This window comes from Notamacropus eugenii, chromosome 1 (assembly GCF_028372415.1).
Source record: "Notamacropus eugenii isolate mMacEug1 chromosome 1, mMacEug1.pri_v2, whole genome shotgun sequence".
Lineage (NCBI taxonomy): Eukaryota > Metazoa > Chordata > Mammalia > Diprotodontia > Macropodidae > Notamacropus > Notamacropus eugenii.
In genome coordinates this window covers 74,682,068-74,697,898 of record NC_092872.1, presented here as the reverse complement: position 1 = coordinate 74,697,898, position 15,831 = coordinate 74,682,068, and the positions used below count along the sequence as shown (strand labels likewise).

General features: G+C 35.5%; 1 protein-coding gene across 5 annotated transcripts in view; it reads left to right on the top strand.

Annotated features, from left to right (window-relative positions):
- The window catches only part of KIF27 (kinesin family member 27), a 108,504-nt gene that overhangs the window by 8,698 nt on the left and 83,975 nt on the right, over positions 1-15,831 (top strand). For 2 of the 5 annotated variants that reach the window (XM_072605519.1, XM_072605512.1), the window contains exon 3: positions 5,864-6,064. The exons of 2 other annotated variants lie outside the window; for them this stretch is intronic. In XM_072605519.1, coding sequence (XP_072461620.1) covers positions 5,864-6,064 — 201 coding nt within the window. Of the gene's footprint in view, positions 1-5,863; positions 6,065-15,831 lie in introns of those variants that run through there. One more of the 5 variants, XM_072605540.1, reaches the window with a different exon arrangement.

Genomic DNA, 15,831 nt, shown 5'->3' with positions numbered 1-15,831 from the left:
ATGAGTGTGCTTAAGATAAAAAAAGGAAAATAAATTAGAAATATGGAAAAGCCAGTTGGAAAGGCAATTAACAGCTTGGCACAAAAGGTATAAAACTCTGCCTCAGCCACAAACTCCCTGAAAATTCAAATGAATCAAATGGAAGCCAATGATTTACCCCAAGAAGTATTAAAACAAAGTCAAAAAACTGAAAAAATAGAGGCATATGCAAGTTAACTCATAGCAGAAGCAACCACCCTGGAAAACAGATACAGAAGAAAAAAAATTAAGAATCATTGAACTATCTGAATACCATAACCAAAAAAAGAACCTAGAACATGATATTTCAAGAAATTACAATGATGACGATGACAATAATATTAGCATTTATGTGCCTGGCCCCATGCTAAGCACTTTACAAATATCTCATTTGATCCTCGCAACTGTGGGAGGTAAGTGCTATTATTATCCCCATTTTACAGATGAGGAAACTGAGGCAAACAAGAGGTTAAGCAACTTGCCCAAAGTCACACAGCTAGTATCTGAGGCTTGATTTGAATTCATATCTTCTTGACTCAAGGACCAGCCTTCTATCCACTATACCGATATTTTGGAACCAGAAGGCATAGTGCAAACAGAATCCACCTGTGGCTTCCTGAAAGAAACTCCAGAGTGAAAACACCCAGGAACATCATATTTAGAATCTAAAGTTTTCAGGTCAAAGATATAATGCTGCAAGCATCAAGAGAGAATGAATTCATATACTGAGTAGCTGTAATCAGGATCACACAGGATTTAGAGCCATCACTAAAGAAGCAGAGAACTTGCAATATGATGTTCTAGAAGGCAAAGGAATTTGTGTTTAAAGTCAATGATAATTTCTCCGGCAAAACTTGAATATTATGCTACAGGGGAAAAAATGGATTTTTAATGAAATAGAGGACTTCCTAGCATTCTTGATGAAACGGCCCAAACTGTGGAGAAGCTTTGAAGATCAAACACAGGAATTAAGAGGAGCAGAAGAAGGTCAACACAGATAAACAATCATAAGGGACCAAACAAGGACAAACTCCATCTACTGGACTATGTATAAAGATTTAATGAAATTCCAGAAACTACAGTAACTACCTGCTTTTACTTCTGTCTAATCTCTAGGTCTTCAGAAAATCTTTTGTTTTGGTATATATCCACATTACTCTCTTTAGGCAGCTCCCCCACTTAAACCTCATCAGAATTATTTCTTTTTGTGTTTTGATGAAGAAAAATTTGAAAACACTGCTCTTGGACTGATTTTCCCTGTAGTGTATTAGCCAAACTACTGTTTCTCTGAAATCTAGGACATGTCATCCTAAACCCATCTTTTGTCTTCTCTATGGTAAAAGTCCAAGGTTCCTGTCATCTCTCCTTCAGCAAGCATTTCTTCTATTCTGACCGGTATTGCTTCTAAATCAGTGCTTGCCTTGTCACTTCCTTTACCATTTGAGAGGATGTCACTGCTCTATCATGCACCTTAGTAGGAGTCCTTAATTGTTTGCTTCCTCCTCCTCAGGTGTTTTGTGGTAGTGGTGTCAGACTCAAAAACAGGGGCCTCTAAATTTTGCATAAGGATCCCAGCCGGCTGCTACTGACTTAGAAAACCACTAATACTATTTGTGCTTTGTTGTATTTTTGTTCATAGCTATTTGTTTGCTTATGTATCTGTTAAGTATTTCCCAATTACATTGTAATCTGGTTTGGGCAGCGCCAGAGAGCCTGTCCCTGTTCTTTGGTATTTTCCCACAGCAGTATTGCTTCTGTTTCTCCTTCCATTTAGCTTTCCCTAAGGGTTATGTTCCCCTTTACTATCTTCTTTATTCAGGGATCGTTTCACATGAGTATCTCATGTTGATATACAGCACTGCTTTGCTTCAGCTGTAGTACCTTCCCCTCCATTCACTTTTCAATATGTTGTAATCCTCTAGTCAGGAGACTTATTCTATTAGAAATTGTTGAAACAGTTCCCCTAGAATTGAAAGATCAAGTTCACCAGATAGCTTCCATTTGTGTTGTGTTGTGTTGTGTTGCGTTGGTCCATCTGAAGTCGTCAGTTTCATTATTGACTCCTTCCTTGGATTGGGTTTCCTGTAGATCACTGGGCATTTCCATTGTTCTACCACTTCCTTTGTTAACTGATGATCTCTCTGATATTTCACTTGGTCTTCATAAACTTTTTTCTTGTTTCCCTCCTATTCTATTCAAAGCACTCTGAATCAAATTGCAGGAGTTCTTAAAATATATTTTTGTTATCCCTTGTTAGGTGTACTCCTTCCCCAGCCAAAAGCTTTTTATTGCAAGCCATGATTGAGAAATCCAAATTCTGTCTGAAGTATCATCTTCTTACCCTAACTCTCCTTCAACTGAAAGCATCCACTTTTATTTGGCAGCAGTGATGAAAACTTTAGATAGTTCATTGTGACCTCATTATTCCCTTTAATTCAATGTCCATTTACCTCTGTATCTCTTTCCACATTTTTCCTTCTGTTTAGTTATAAGTTGTCAACTCTTACTTCTGGTTCTGCTTCCCTTGCTCTGCCTTACTTCATATGGCTTTTTTCAAATGTTACACGCTTTAATATTTTTCACATTTATAGCTTCTTTGCATAATCTTTTAAAGAACAAATTACACAGAATAATAGCTAGAGTTTTTTTTCTTTCTTTCTTTTTTTTTACTGTAAGTAGTTGGTAGATTATCCCTTTAATAAAAGTAAAGAATTTTGGGTACTTAGGTAAATTTGTTTTTTAAGATTTTATTCAGGAACTATTACACAACTTCTCTGAAATTCACTCTTTATTAACATTTTGAGTTTGAATGAATAATATATTTTGCAACGTTAGAGAGTGAATGAGATGTTCTTGCTAAACATCTTATGTTTAGCTAAAACTTTATGCTAAAATTCTCATAAAAACTGAAAAGTTATAGCCAACAACATAAAGTATGAACTAAACCAAAATGTATAGACCGCCTCTCTTTTTTGTTATGTCATGCTTTCTTGGACACCAGGTCAGAAGTAGGGTTGTTTTTTCTGGCAACCTGGTAGTAAGGAGTAGGAACGTAAAGGTTAGCTTGCAACCACCATTTTTGTCCATTAGATGGCCACCCTGCGTTATTTGTAAGGGAAATTCAGTAGTTAACATTTCCTCTTGTCTATAAACTGAGGAATGAGTGTAACTAATCATTTTGAAACAAATACAAAAGAAGAAATCTTGAAAATTAGAGGTGAAATACAGAAAACTGAAAATAAAGATGATAATATTGATAAGATAAAATTCTTGTTTCTGGGTTTTTTTTTTTTAAAGACTAACAAAATCTGATTAAAAGAGAAAGGTAATAAACAAAATTGGGCAGCTAGATGTTGCAGTGGATTAAGTGCTGGGCCTGGATTCAGGAAAACCCATCTTCCTGAGTTCAAATCTGGCTTTTGACACTTACTAGCAGTGTGAGCCTGGGCAAGTCACTTAACCCTGTCTGCCTCAGTTTCTTCATCTGTGAAATGGGCTAGAGAAGGAAATGGGAAACCACTCCAGTATCTTTGCTAAGAAAACCCCAAATGGGATCACAGAGAGTTGGACACAACGGAAAAATGACTGAAAAAGACAAAAAAGAACAAGGTTAATTCATAACAAGTAACAGAAGAAATAAATCCAGACCTATCATTTTCGATTATATCCAGAGAAACTGAGAATTAAAAGTAAATGGATGAATTTCTACAAAAAAAAAAAATAAGCTTATCTAAATTCAGAAATCAGATTTTCAAACTACTCAATTTAAGAAAAAGAAATTGGATAACTCATAAATGAACTTTGAAAACAAAAAAACCCTTGGGCCTGATGGTTTTAAAATTGAATTCTATCATACATTTAAAGGATAATTAAAAGTATGAAATTCTCCAATATGTAGGAAAAGAAGGCACTCAAGCAAACACCTTTAATGAGAGACACATGATCCTAATACACAAGGCAAACCTTAGATCAATCTTAATAAGGAATATTGATGCAAATATTTTAAGTAAAATGATTAAAAGAACGTTACGATGTATAGTGAAAATTTGCAAATTGAATTTACATCAAAAGTATAAGAATGCAATTCAACATAAAGACAATTAGCCTTATCACAACAAAAAATGAATTCAGTAGGTAGAAGAGGAAAAAAACTTTGATAACCAAATACTGTTTTTAATATGTTTAAATTTTTTTTAAAAGCATAATCATCAAAGGGTGCCTCTTCAATATATCCCAGATATCACTGGCATAATGTATATATGACTGACTTTGAAGATCCAGAAGATCTGGGTCCCAGTTGTACATCTGACCCCTTCTTGTCTGTATGACTTTAGGCAGGTCACTTTAATCTTGTGCTCTAGGTAACTTTGTATAGTGTGCTTAAACTACATTGATAAAGAGTTTCCTTGGGCCAGTTCCCTATACCAGTGAACAGATTAAACCCCAATCTTTTTATATCTAAAACCAACAATTAGCGTTTGTATTTTTTTGTTTGATTTTGCAATTGAGAAATGCTAGAAGTTTCCCAGTACAAATAGGGGTGAAACAAAGATCATCTTCCCACCATTATTTGACATAGTTCTAAAAATGCTGGTTATTACAAGAAAAAAACCACAATTAAAGTATGAGCAGCAGCATATATGAGACAAAATTCTCCCTATTTGCAGATGTTACGGTATATCTATGGAAAAATAGCAAAGAAGTTAGTTAAGATGATTAATAGCTTCAATAAAGTAGCAGAAATGAAATTATATTCTATGTGGTCAAAAACTACACAATGTGTAGGCTGTGGCATAGGAGAGATGTTTGGGAAAAACAACAGATTAGATGTTGTGGGGAAGAGTGGTGATGGATGAGTGAGGAAATGAGGATGACACCTAGATTGCAAACCTGAGTGACTGGAAGGATAATGATTCCTTCTATAATAATAGAAATGTTAGGGAAAAGGGAGGGTTTTGGTTTTGGACATGTGAGACTGGAAGTCAGGAGACCCGAGAGAGGTTCTAGACAAATCAATTGTTTAAATGTTACATTACTTTTTAACTTTTACTACTAGACTCTAAGGTCTTGGAGGGTCTGACTGGTTCTGTATATATTGCTTTGTACAAAGTTGGAGTTAAATTAGTTTTTAAAAATTTTACATTTAATATATTGAAGGTAGAATTGATGAACAGTGGAGGTTATGAAATACTAGATAAGTTACCTTCCACTGTTTTGTATATGTTAAAACACAACACTTCAGAGATCTGATTTTTAAAAATTGATAAATAAGAAATTGATTTTTTGAGAAGTTTTTAGTACTTTGATGTGTCTGTGCTGTCATTCTACCTAGCCCACATCTCTATCTTGCCTACTAGGGTAGCATAAAGGACTTTGTCAACAGTTTTACCAAAATATAAGTAAAGATGAATTCATAATTTCCTTTGACTTCTAGTCTTTTTTGATGTTTTGATGGCTCTGTGCTTTCATCAATTTAAGATACTGTCTCTCCTGATACAGATCACAACCTGAACAGCCACACTGTTTCATGCTGTGTGACTCCTGTTCCTGTCTTCCCATGAATCCTCTGTGGGGATTCACCTTACATGCTGGGGACCTTCCTCTAAATCCTTTCAAGTTGTGTAGCTTCCAAGTGGAATACGTGGGCTCACCATTGTTAGCTTTCTCTTTTATCACATGAGAGTCCTACTGTCTTTTCTGGATGTACGTTTCTCCAAAGACATCCATATGGTGCTTTTTCTGCACATTTCTTTGTTGGTAATATATCCCAGCCTACCCATGTCCACCATATAGCTGTCTTCATAAACGAAACTTATGGTAGCATCCTCTTTTTCTACATTTTCAGCATCAGTTGCAGAGGATAAAAAAGGTATCATTCCACGTGCCATCCAAGACCTATTTCAAAGCATTTCTGAAAATAGCAGCATTGATTTTAACATAAAAGTATCTTACATAGAAGTCTATAAGGAAGACCTCCGAGATCTGCTAGAATTGGAAACATCAATGAAAGATTTACACATCAGAGAAGATGAAAAAGGAAACACAGGTAAAGAAACCTACTTCAACCAGTATGTTAGTTAATAATTCTTAAAAGTTTTATCCCTAGCTGTGTTTCACTTCCTAAAAAAATAAAGTAATTGCAGAAAATTCTTGCCTTTCCTTAAAAGGCAAATAGTTTATGAATTACTAGTAGACTTTGTGATAAACCATGTAGATCAGAAAATAGAAGTTTACAATGGTTATTTATTAAAATAATTTATATCTACTCAGTGACTGTAATTTCAGGGTTGCACCTAAGTGACATTCAGAGCAGAAATGTAAAGGAGATAGACTATATTCTGGTACTTCATTATCCTTCGCTCTTACAACTCTACTGACACACCTTCCTTCTTAGTCCCACGTCATTGTATTAATGGTAATATTCTGTAGTCTGTTTTACATCAGCTGTATTCCTCTTCATTGCCCTTTCACCTTCAGTTGTGATAGTTTCAAGGTCAAGGTTTTCCTACCATCACAAGCATATGTCATTAGCAGAAGACTGGAATTAAAAAAGAGGATATTTGTGCTTTGGGATCCTGAAAAACCATGTGTAGTTACCAAAGTGCAGTCCAGTCTTCTGTCTTTCTCCTTTTCAGTTCTGGAGCAAACATCCACAGTACTCCCTATCCCTGAAAATTTGTACTGGCAGATTAAAGCCAAATTGTTAAAGGTCAGAAACTAAAAAAAAAAGCAACATGGGAGGATGGTAATATTCTTGATAGGAATTACTTTGTATGTTCAGAATGTCTGGGTTATAGTTTAGGCTCTACTATTTATTACTTGTGAACTTAGGCATCTTCCTTTCCCTTTTGGGGTTTCAATTTTTCTCCCCTATAAAATGGAGAGTCCCTAAAGGACTGTGATTTTATTCTTTATTTTATCTGTTGATCTTGTTTTCCCAGAGCACAAAGTGGGGAAAAATATGGTAGTTAAAGGATTATCACACTAACTTTAGGGCCTCTGTGTGACAGGGAGGCGGAGTAGGAGAGTGTGCCGACTGTAGGTGGATGGATGGTAAGAAAAGTGGCTTTTAGTGCATCTAAGAAGAATGAATGAAACTTCCTCGCCTGCCATTTGTGATCCTCAGCCTACCTTTCCAGGCTTATTTCCCATTTGTCCCCAGCACTAGCTCTACAAGTGTTGGCTGGATGTCATTGTATTCCTCTCTGCAGGCTTCCCCTTTCTAGTGAATGGCCTTTTCCCTCATTTCCAACATTTAGATGCATTTTCCTTTAAATGTCCTTTTCCTTTTTTATTGTAAACCTAACAATCAATGAACGTAAATGTTTCAGTATACGAACATGAACAAGAAAGGGAATTCTGCAAGTAACTTAAAACTTCTCTTATACGGTTGGTTTTGGAAGCTTATTTTATTTTACTTTTATCAATGTAGTAAAAAAAAAGTCTGGTCTTTGCTTGTGCATCCTTCTGCACTTCTTTCTGTTTTCTTGTCTGCATCTAAAATGAAATATTTTACTGAAGCTTTTTTCATGTCTATTTAGTAATTTACCACCTTCTCTCATCTCTGAGTAGAAGACCTCTCTTATAACAAGTATTTGTAGTCCAACAATACAAATCATTACATTGGCCTTGTCGGAGAATGTATATCTCATTCTGCATATATAGTCTGTCACCTCTTCGCCACGAGATAGAAAATAGGTTTCATCATGAGTCTTTTGATGTTACTGTGGTATGCTGCTTTGGTGAGAGTTTTGAGTTCTTTCAAAGATTCCCTTTACATTATTGTTGATGTTAGAGCTTAAAATGTTCGATTTGTTCTTCTGATTTCATTTCCATTAATTTATAAAATTCTGTTACCTTTATATATCACACTTGGTTCAAGCATTCCCACTTGATGAGCACCTATTAGAGGTATTTTGTTTCCAGTTTCGTTCTACAGCAAAAAGTATTGCTATAAATATTCTTGTATATGTGGGTCCTTCCCTCCCTCTTTCTCTCTCTCTCTCTAACTTCCTTGGAACAGAAGCCCAATGGTAGTCTTGTTGGGTCATGGTATTTGCACAGTTTAGTAACTTTGTGGGTGTAGTTCCTCATTTTTGGAATGATTGAAGCAATTCACAGTTGTTTCATTGGTGTGCTTGTCATGTTACAGCCACTCCCAAAAGTTGCTGTTTTCGTTTTTTTGCTGTCTTTGCCAATCTGTTGGATGTGAGGTGGCATTTCTGTTTTAATTTACATTTCTCTTATCAATAGTGATTTGGTGAATTTTTTTGTATGGTTGTTAGTAGTTTTACATTTCTTTATTTGAGAACTGTTTATCCTCATCCCCATAAAGGAATCAATTATCAGTATAACTTAGATAATAGACTTTTATGAGTTTTTTTTGTGTGAAAGTTTTCTCCAAGTTAACTGCTTACTTTCTAATTCTAATTTCAATGATATTTCTTGTTCAAGAGCTTTTTCATATTATATAATTGAAATTATCCAGTTTATCATTTATGATCACCTAATTCCTGATTTTCATTTGCCATTTTTATAACATTTCTCACATATATCTCTGTCTTTCCACTCACACAGACAGCCATCACCCCAGTTCAGACCATCAGCACTTCTCACTTGGACCATTGCAGTAGCTTTCTAATCTCATTGGTGTCTTAGCTATGAGTCTCTCCCCACTCCAATCTATCCTTTACTCAACTGCCAGTGTTTGGGTGGCATTGGGTTCTCTTTAGCTGGGTGTATTATGGTGTTCTTTTCAAATGGAGTTCTATAGTAGTTTTTCAGATATGGCAAGTACCCTTATTTTAGGATTGACTGGAGTTCTTACTTTGACTCTTTTGACTCCCTCAGAGCCTCCACTCTGAGGTTGTTGTTATCTCAAGGATGAAGGCTGAAGAGATCTGAAAAGCTCCTTTCTTCAGTAAGGCCCTCACTCTACCTTGCGTAGGCTCAGCAATCCCAATTTAGTCCATTCCTTTTCCCGTACTCCCTTCCAAATCCCTTGGGGATTTTATTCAGAAGGGTGAGTAGAGACCTAGCTCTAAATATAGTTAATGCCCTGGAGGCAAGTCCATTGACTCACTGGCCTCTGTAGATGTAATTGAGCTGTTCAATCCTCAGCCTCTTTCTGGGGTGGAAAATGCCCATTTGGAATTGGAAGGCCTTCCTCATGATTTAGCCTCTTCTGACCTTCAGACTACCCGCTTACATTTCTAGATTGTTTCCCTCATTAGAATATAAGCTTCTTGAGGAGTAATTGTAGTTTTTGTTTTTGCTTTCTTTTTATATCCCCAGCTTTTAGCAAATACATTATAAATGTTTGTTATTTGATTGAGAGGTAATTTTGTCTGTCAGTGAAGGAGTATGACTTAGGTATCCATCTCTCTTTGCTTAAGCTCCTTTGGCAGACTCATCACTGGTATTTTAAGGGAAATAATTTTCTAGAAATTCCATTAAAGGTTTTTACTTTAAAATATTATTTTTATATACAATATTTAATAAGATTACTTCCTATAACCACCAGTTAAGATAGATTCATGATGCCATAGTGTGATGAGTATGTGTGTATATGTGTGTCTATGTATATGAATAGGTATGTATGTATGTATTCATCTATAGCATTAATAATAGTGAGCATAATAGGCCTGAGTTGAAGCCTCTGTACCATGATACTAAGTTATCTCCCATTTATTAGCACTTTGAGTATGAATCTTCACCCGTATGCCCATCTGTTATGTTATTGAACCCACATTTCTTCTTCATCTTCAAGAATATTACAGAATTTTAAAGGTTGGAATATATCTTTATTTGAACAAGAGTGTTCCTTGACAAAGACATAAGATACTTGTCAGATGCCTTGCTGAGTTCCACATGTATTTTGTTTGCAGTGTTTCCGTGATGTAGTAACTTTAACAAAAAATGTTAGTTTGACATGACCTGAATTTATCAAAAGTGTGCCGATGCCTAGTCATCACTATTTCTAAGTTGCTCATAAACCATGTGTTTAGTGATTCTTCATAGGATATTGCTGAGTGTCAAGGTCTGAGTCACGGCTCCATCACACTGAGAATCCCTGTGTCCTCCCTCTCTTTTTTTAGTATTAAAACATTTGTTGTCTCTTCTTCTAACGTCTTTTGGATTTTTTCCATAACTCTGCAAAGATCATTGATGGATCTACAGTTACAATAGTACTTTCTGTATCCTGAGATAAGATTAATACAAGCCTGGAGAACTGAATACATTTTTTTCTTTTTAAATGTTTCATTGATGATCTTTCTTTTTAAAAATATCATTGTTTCTTTCCAGTGGCTTCTCTCCTCCTCTCCCCACTTATTACCAATTGATTTAATCAAGCAGAATAAATGACGATACAGGCCAGTTCTGGGAAGTCTGCCTTCTTCCTCACCGCCAGTTGAGTAGCCGAGAGATGGGAGGCATATTTCACAATCAGCAGTTTGCCGTCCTAATTGGATCTCAGTTTGTTCAGTGTTGTTTTTCTTGATGTTGTGGTCATCGTGTAAATTGTTCCACTAGTTGTGTTTATTTCACTCAATATCAGTTCATATAAGTTTGCTCAAGGACTTGAACTCATTTAAAGCAGTGAGGTGGTTTCGTACCATGTTTGTTCTAGTCTTTATAATTTGGAGATAATTTGCCTCCAGGAAGGAGTCATCCTGCCTTCTCTCTGTTGTCTGTTAATGTTTTCATTTGCCCTAATCAGAGAACCATTTATTTGTTTTTTCTTGTTCCATTCATTCCTTTAAAAAAAACTTTAAAAATTTTCCTTATTATTTTTGCAAGTCTTAAGTCTCAGACTTCACCTTTTTGAACTCCATAGTTCTGAGCCATTTCTTGGCACTGTTCTTGGTTACATGTCCTTCCTTTCTTCCATCTTCTGTGCCTGTTCTTTTAAAATCAGAATAAACATGTACTGTTAGCCACATTTTATGAGATTCTCTATTTTCTTTTTGTTTGGATTATTTGTGATTATATTGTCAAGATTTTGAGACTTTCCTATCTATCTGAAATTCTTTCTTTTGTTTTAGAAACTGGCCAAGAGATATTGAGATTAGCTTTTTGCTAAACTTTAAAATATGCTTTCCTAATGTATGAAGTATAATAGATCTGATTAAGTCTTTCTTTGGTTATTTTATTTACTTATTATTTTTTTGTGAGGCACTTGGGATTAAGTGTCTTGCCTAGGTGTATGATATGTAAGTAAGTGATGTGTCTGAGGTCAGATTTGAACTCAGGTCTTCCTGACTCCATGGCTGGTGCACTATCCACTGCATCATCTAGCTGCCCTTCTTTCTTTGGTTATTGCAAACTCTAAGGATGCTTGATTCATGCTCATTTTATTCCAAGGACCTTTTTTTTCACTTCCACTTTGCTACTCATTTTTCTTTAAATTGTCTTATTTACTATGTGTAAGCAATGTGTTATAGATAATTCTGAAATAATAACATTTCTCTGTCTCTCTCTCCTTTGGCCCAAGTGCCAGTTTTCATACTGGTATATATTCGTGTGTTCCAGTTGAGTACCATTCTACTACCAAGTTTCTGAGGTAGCTAGGAAGTTGCATTTACCTCCTTATATTAGAATTTCAAGTTTACTTTGTATATCATCTATACTTTGTGCTTTGGAACATAAAACCATAAGTTCACAAGTATTATTCCCAAACTCTTTCTGGTTCTACTTTCTGATCCATAACTGGATACCACCTCTATTTGTCTTTCTCTCCTGTTTCCTGTTATTTCTACGTTGAGATCCATTGTTACAGCTTTTTGTGGTTATTTTTCTCTCTGACCATTTTTCAGTTTAAAACTCTCTTGCTTAGATTGGAGAGTTTTCTGCTGACCATATTCTTCCAGAACTTTGGATATATTCAGTCCTTTCCCTGGAATCCATCATAAGAATATTGTAAATTATAATCCAGAAAATTTTTTTTCTATAATATATTCTATCTTCCTTGCTATTCACTTCCCATTTATTCCTTTGAAGTCATGACCTGACAAGAAGAAAGTGAAAGAAGAGAAAACACTACCTCTGTCCCCAAATCCTTTAGTATCTTATACGGACTATTTTAAAGTTATACATTTGAGACTGTATTCTTGACAAAAGACCTGATTCCCATAATTTTATGGGAATCACTACAACTAGCATATTTAATACTTTCTAAAATTTTAAATTTCTAAAATACTTTCTAAAATATTTATACTTTCTAAAATTAAGGGCAATATAGTTACGTAGTTGCCACTTGGAACAATACCCTGACATGGTATGCCTCAAAGAATTCTCATCTCTGGTAAATTCCTTCATTATTTCTATTTGTTAAAAAGGAGTATAAAGGAACACTTTCGTCATAGTCATGGAATTTGGAAGGTTTTCATAGAAAACATAGGCCTGCTACTTAGTGAGTTTTTGAGGTATTGATCTAGGGATTTCTGTGGTCATGCTTTTTTTTCTTGTTAGAGATTTTTCAGTATCAAAATTAGACTTAGAGATCAAATTGATTTTCATTCTGACTTTTGTTTCCTTGTTTCCTTGAACTGCAATCTGATCAACCCTAGCAGCTCCACTTTGTACCCCCTGATTTTATAGAGGAAGCAATTGCATTTTAAAAACATTGCAATGAATTTTTTATTCTTTGACCCCATAACCATATTATTGTTTTACATTGTCAAAACACCTCAAAGCTTCGAATTGAATGTTGGGCAAGCTCAAAGGCTCTTAGCACTGAGTTTAATACTGAGACGTCAAGCTTTTTCATCTTAGCTACAAGCCTGTTTTTTGGGAATTTTTTTGCCTTTTGTAATAGTAAATACCAACTATTACAAGAACCTGCATTTTTCCTTTTTGTCAGTCATTTTCAAGGATTAAACATAATATGAGGATGATTTTTAAATAATCAGAACCTTTCCTTCCTAAAAGTCTTATTACCCTGATTCCTGATTGTGGCGTGGAGGTTATTTCATGTTTTCAAAAACTATGCAAGCAGATTTCAAGTTTTGATAAGTTCTCTAAGTTACAGAGGCTTTGAATATTGTCTCTAGAACTTACTGAGTGTATCCAAGGACCATTGGCCTAGCTAAATATGGAGAAGCCTGTCAAGGTGGGTTTATCTCTAGAAGATGAATTCTTTGACCATAGTCACTACTGAGACCGAGGAAAACATAAAATGTCCTTCAGTCCTGTGTGGTCCTCTAATGCTTCCACAGTAGTGTGGCAGAGTAGAGAAAACGGGGGCAGAAGGTAGTAGGAATTAGAATTAGTTGACCATCTATAAACATTACCTTAACAGCTGGAACTCTATCTTAACAGATAGGAATTGACATGCAAAAGTCATTTCCAAATTTGCTTTACTATGTAATCCAGGACGTTGTCTAGTTTGAGGAAATGTTAAAATCAACAACATAGAAGGAAGGATAAATATAAGATGAAGATGTAGCATGCAGTAATAATAGAGGAAATGAAAAAAAGCTATTGATACTGAAAAATAGAAAGTAGATAAAGAAAAAGACACAGAAAAGTATAGACATTTCATTAGAATATTTAATCAACGTTAAATCATTTGCCAAAATAAAGAGGCCAGAAAATCTCATAGGCCCTCTCAGCAAGTGAAAAAACATGGAATCCAAGGGCCTCATTGGTTTAGAATAGAAATTCATTTGCAAAAATCTTAAGGAGGATAACATTGGAAGATAATAGCAGTCAGAATTTATTTATATAGTGCTTCAAGGTTTACAAAGCACTTTGTTTATATTATCTAATTTTGTCCCCACAGCCACTCTGGGAGATGAATGCTCTTATTATCCCCATTTTACAGTTGGGGAAACAGAGGCAAAATGACTTGATTACATTGCCAGTTAGGTATTTGAGGGCAGGATTGGAACTTAGATCTTCTTGACTCTAGTCTCTGTCCAATGTGCTGCCCCACTACCAAGATAATGGGTTATTTTACCTAATAAAAGAGCAAAGAACACCAAAGGGAAAAATAAGTGCAGAAAGTGTGATGTGAGAAGAGAGAAGCCGTATTAGCCTCAGATCATCTTGGAGATAAAAGGAAGGCAACTAATGAAAAAATTGAACAGATCTGTTGACATTGGTATGACAAACTGTTTTCACCATTGATGACAATTGAATCACTATCTTTGGGCTTGGACATTTCACGTCTTCCTTACATAAAGGAAGTTGACACCAAAGGTAATTTAGTGGCAAATACAGGAGTTTTATACTCGAAGCAGTTGGGAGTCATTGAAACTTCTTAAGCATGGAAATGACACAGCTTTTGGTGGCTGATAGAGGAAGCTGGATTGAAGAGGGGAAAGATTTCAAGTAGAGAAAACAATGAGGACATTGCAGTAGTCTAGAGGAGAGGCAAGGAAGGATGTAGAATTTCTTTTTTTTTTGTTTTTTTTGTTTTTATCCCCCCCACACCTACCCCCCACTACCCCCCTTCCTCCCCACAACTGCATACAATTCTGTATAGGTTCTACATATACTTTCCTATTGAGTGTATTTTCACTATAGTCATGCTATGTAGTCAGACTAAAATAAATGAAAGAAATCATATAACAAATCAAAACATGATACACAAAAACTTACACATACACAAACATGATCTGCTACATTTTGCAAATGACTTCCATATTTCTTTCTCTGAGTGTGGAAGGCATTTTGCCTTGAGAACCACCATTGGGATTTTTTTTTTTTTTTAAGAAGTTCTTGCGTTATTACGAAATTCCAAGTCTACCAGAAAAAACTCTCGCACACTGTGGTCGTTGCTGTGCACAAAGTTCTCCTGGTTCTGCTCCTTTCACTCAGCATCAGGTCATATAAGTCCTTCCAGGCCTCTCTGAAGTCTTCTTGTTCATCATTTCTTATGGCACAATAGTACTCCATTACATTCATATACCATAATTTATTCAGCCATTCCCCAATTGATGGACATCCCCTTTACTTCCAGTTTTTGGCAACTACAAAGAGTGCTGCTATAAATATTTTGGTACATGTGGGACCCTTTCCCATTTTTATGATCTCTTGGGGATACAGTCCTAGTAGTGATATTGCTGGGTCAAAGGGCATGCACATTTTTGTAGCCCTTTGGGCATAGTTCCAAATTGCTCTCCAGAATGGTTGGATGCGCTCGCAGCTCCACCAACAATGAATTAGTGTTCCAACTCTCCCACATCCTCTCCAGCATTTATCATTTTCTTGTTCTGTCATGTTTGCCAATCTTATAGGTGTGATGTGGTACCTCAGAGTTGTTTTGATTTGCATCTCTCTAATCAATAGTGATTTAGAGCATTTTTTCATATGATTATAGATATCTTTAATTTCTTCCTCTGAAAATTGCCTGTTCATATCCTTTGACCATTTATCACTTGGGGAATGACTTGTATGATTATACATTTGAGTCAGTTCTCTATATATTCTAGAAATGAGGCCTTTATCCCCGAGCTTAGCTGTAAAAATTCTTTCCCAATTTACTACAAGGGATGTAGAATTTCCAGCAAAGAAGGCAAAGAGTGGACAGAGAGATTGGAGGAGAACCAGGAGAGAGCATTGTTATAAAAACCCAGGCACATGATGAATGAATGATCCTTTGAAAGGTGTAGAGAATATAAGAACTTGTTGTGTTTATTGTTTGTTGATTTACAAAAAACAAAACAAAACAAAAAAAAAACCCATTTGACTCAGTAGAACAAATGTAGCCCTAAAGACTTTCATTTAGTAAGGTATCTTCCATCCTTATGCAGGACCATACAAGATTCTTTGATATATTTAACAGCAAAGATAGCTTTGTTGGATGAT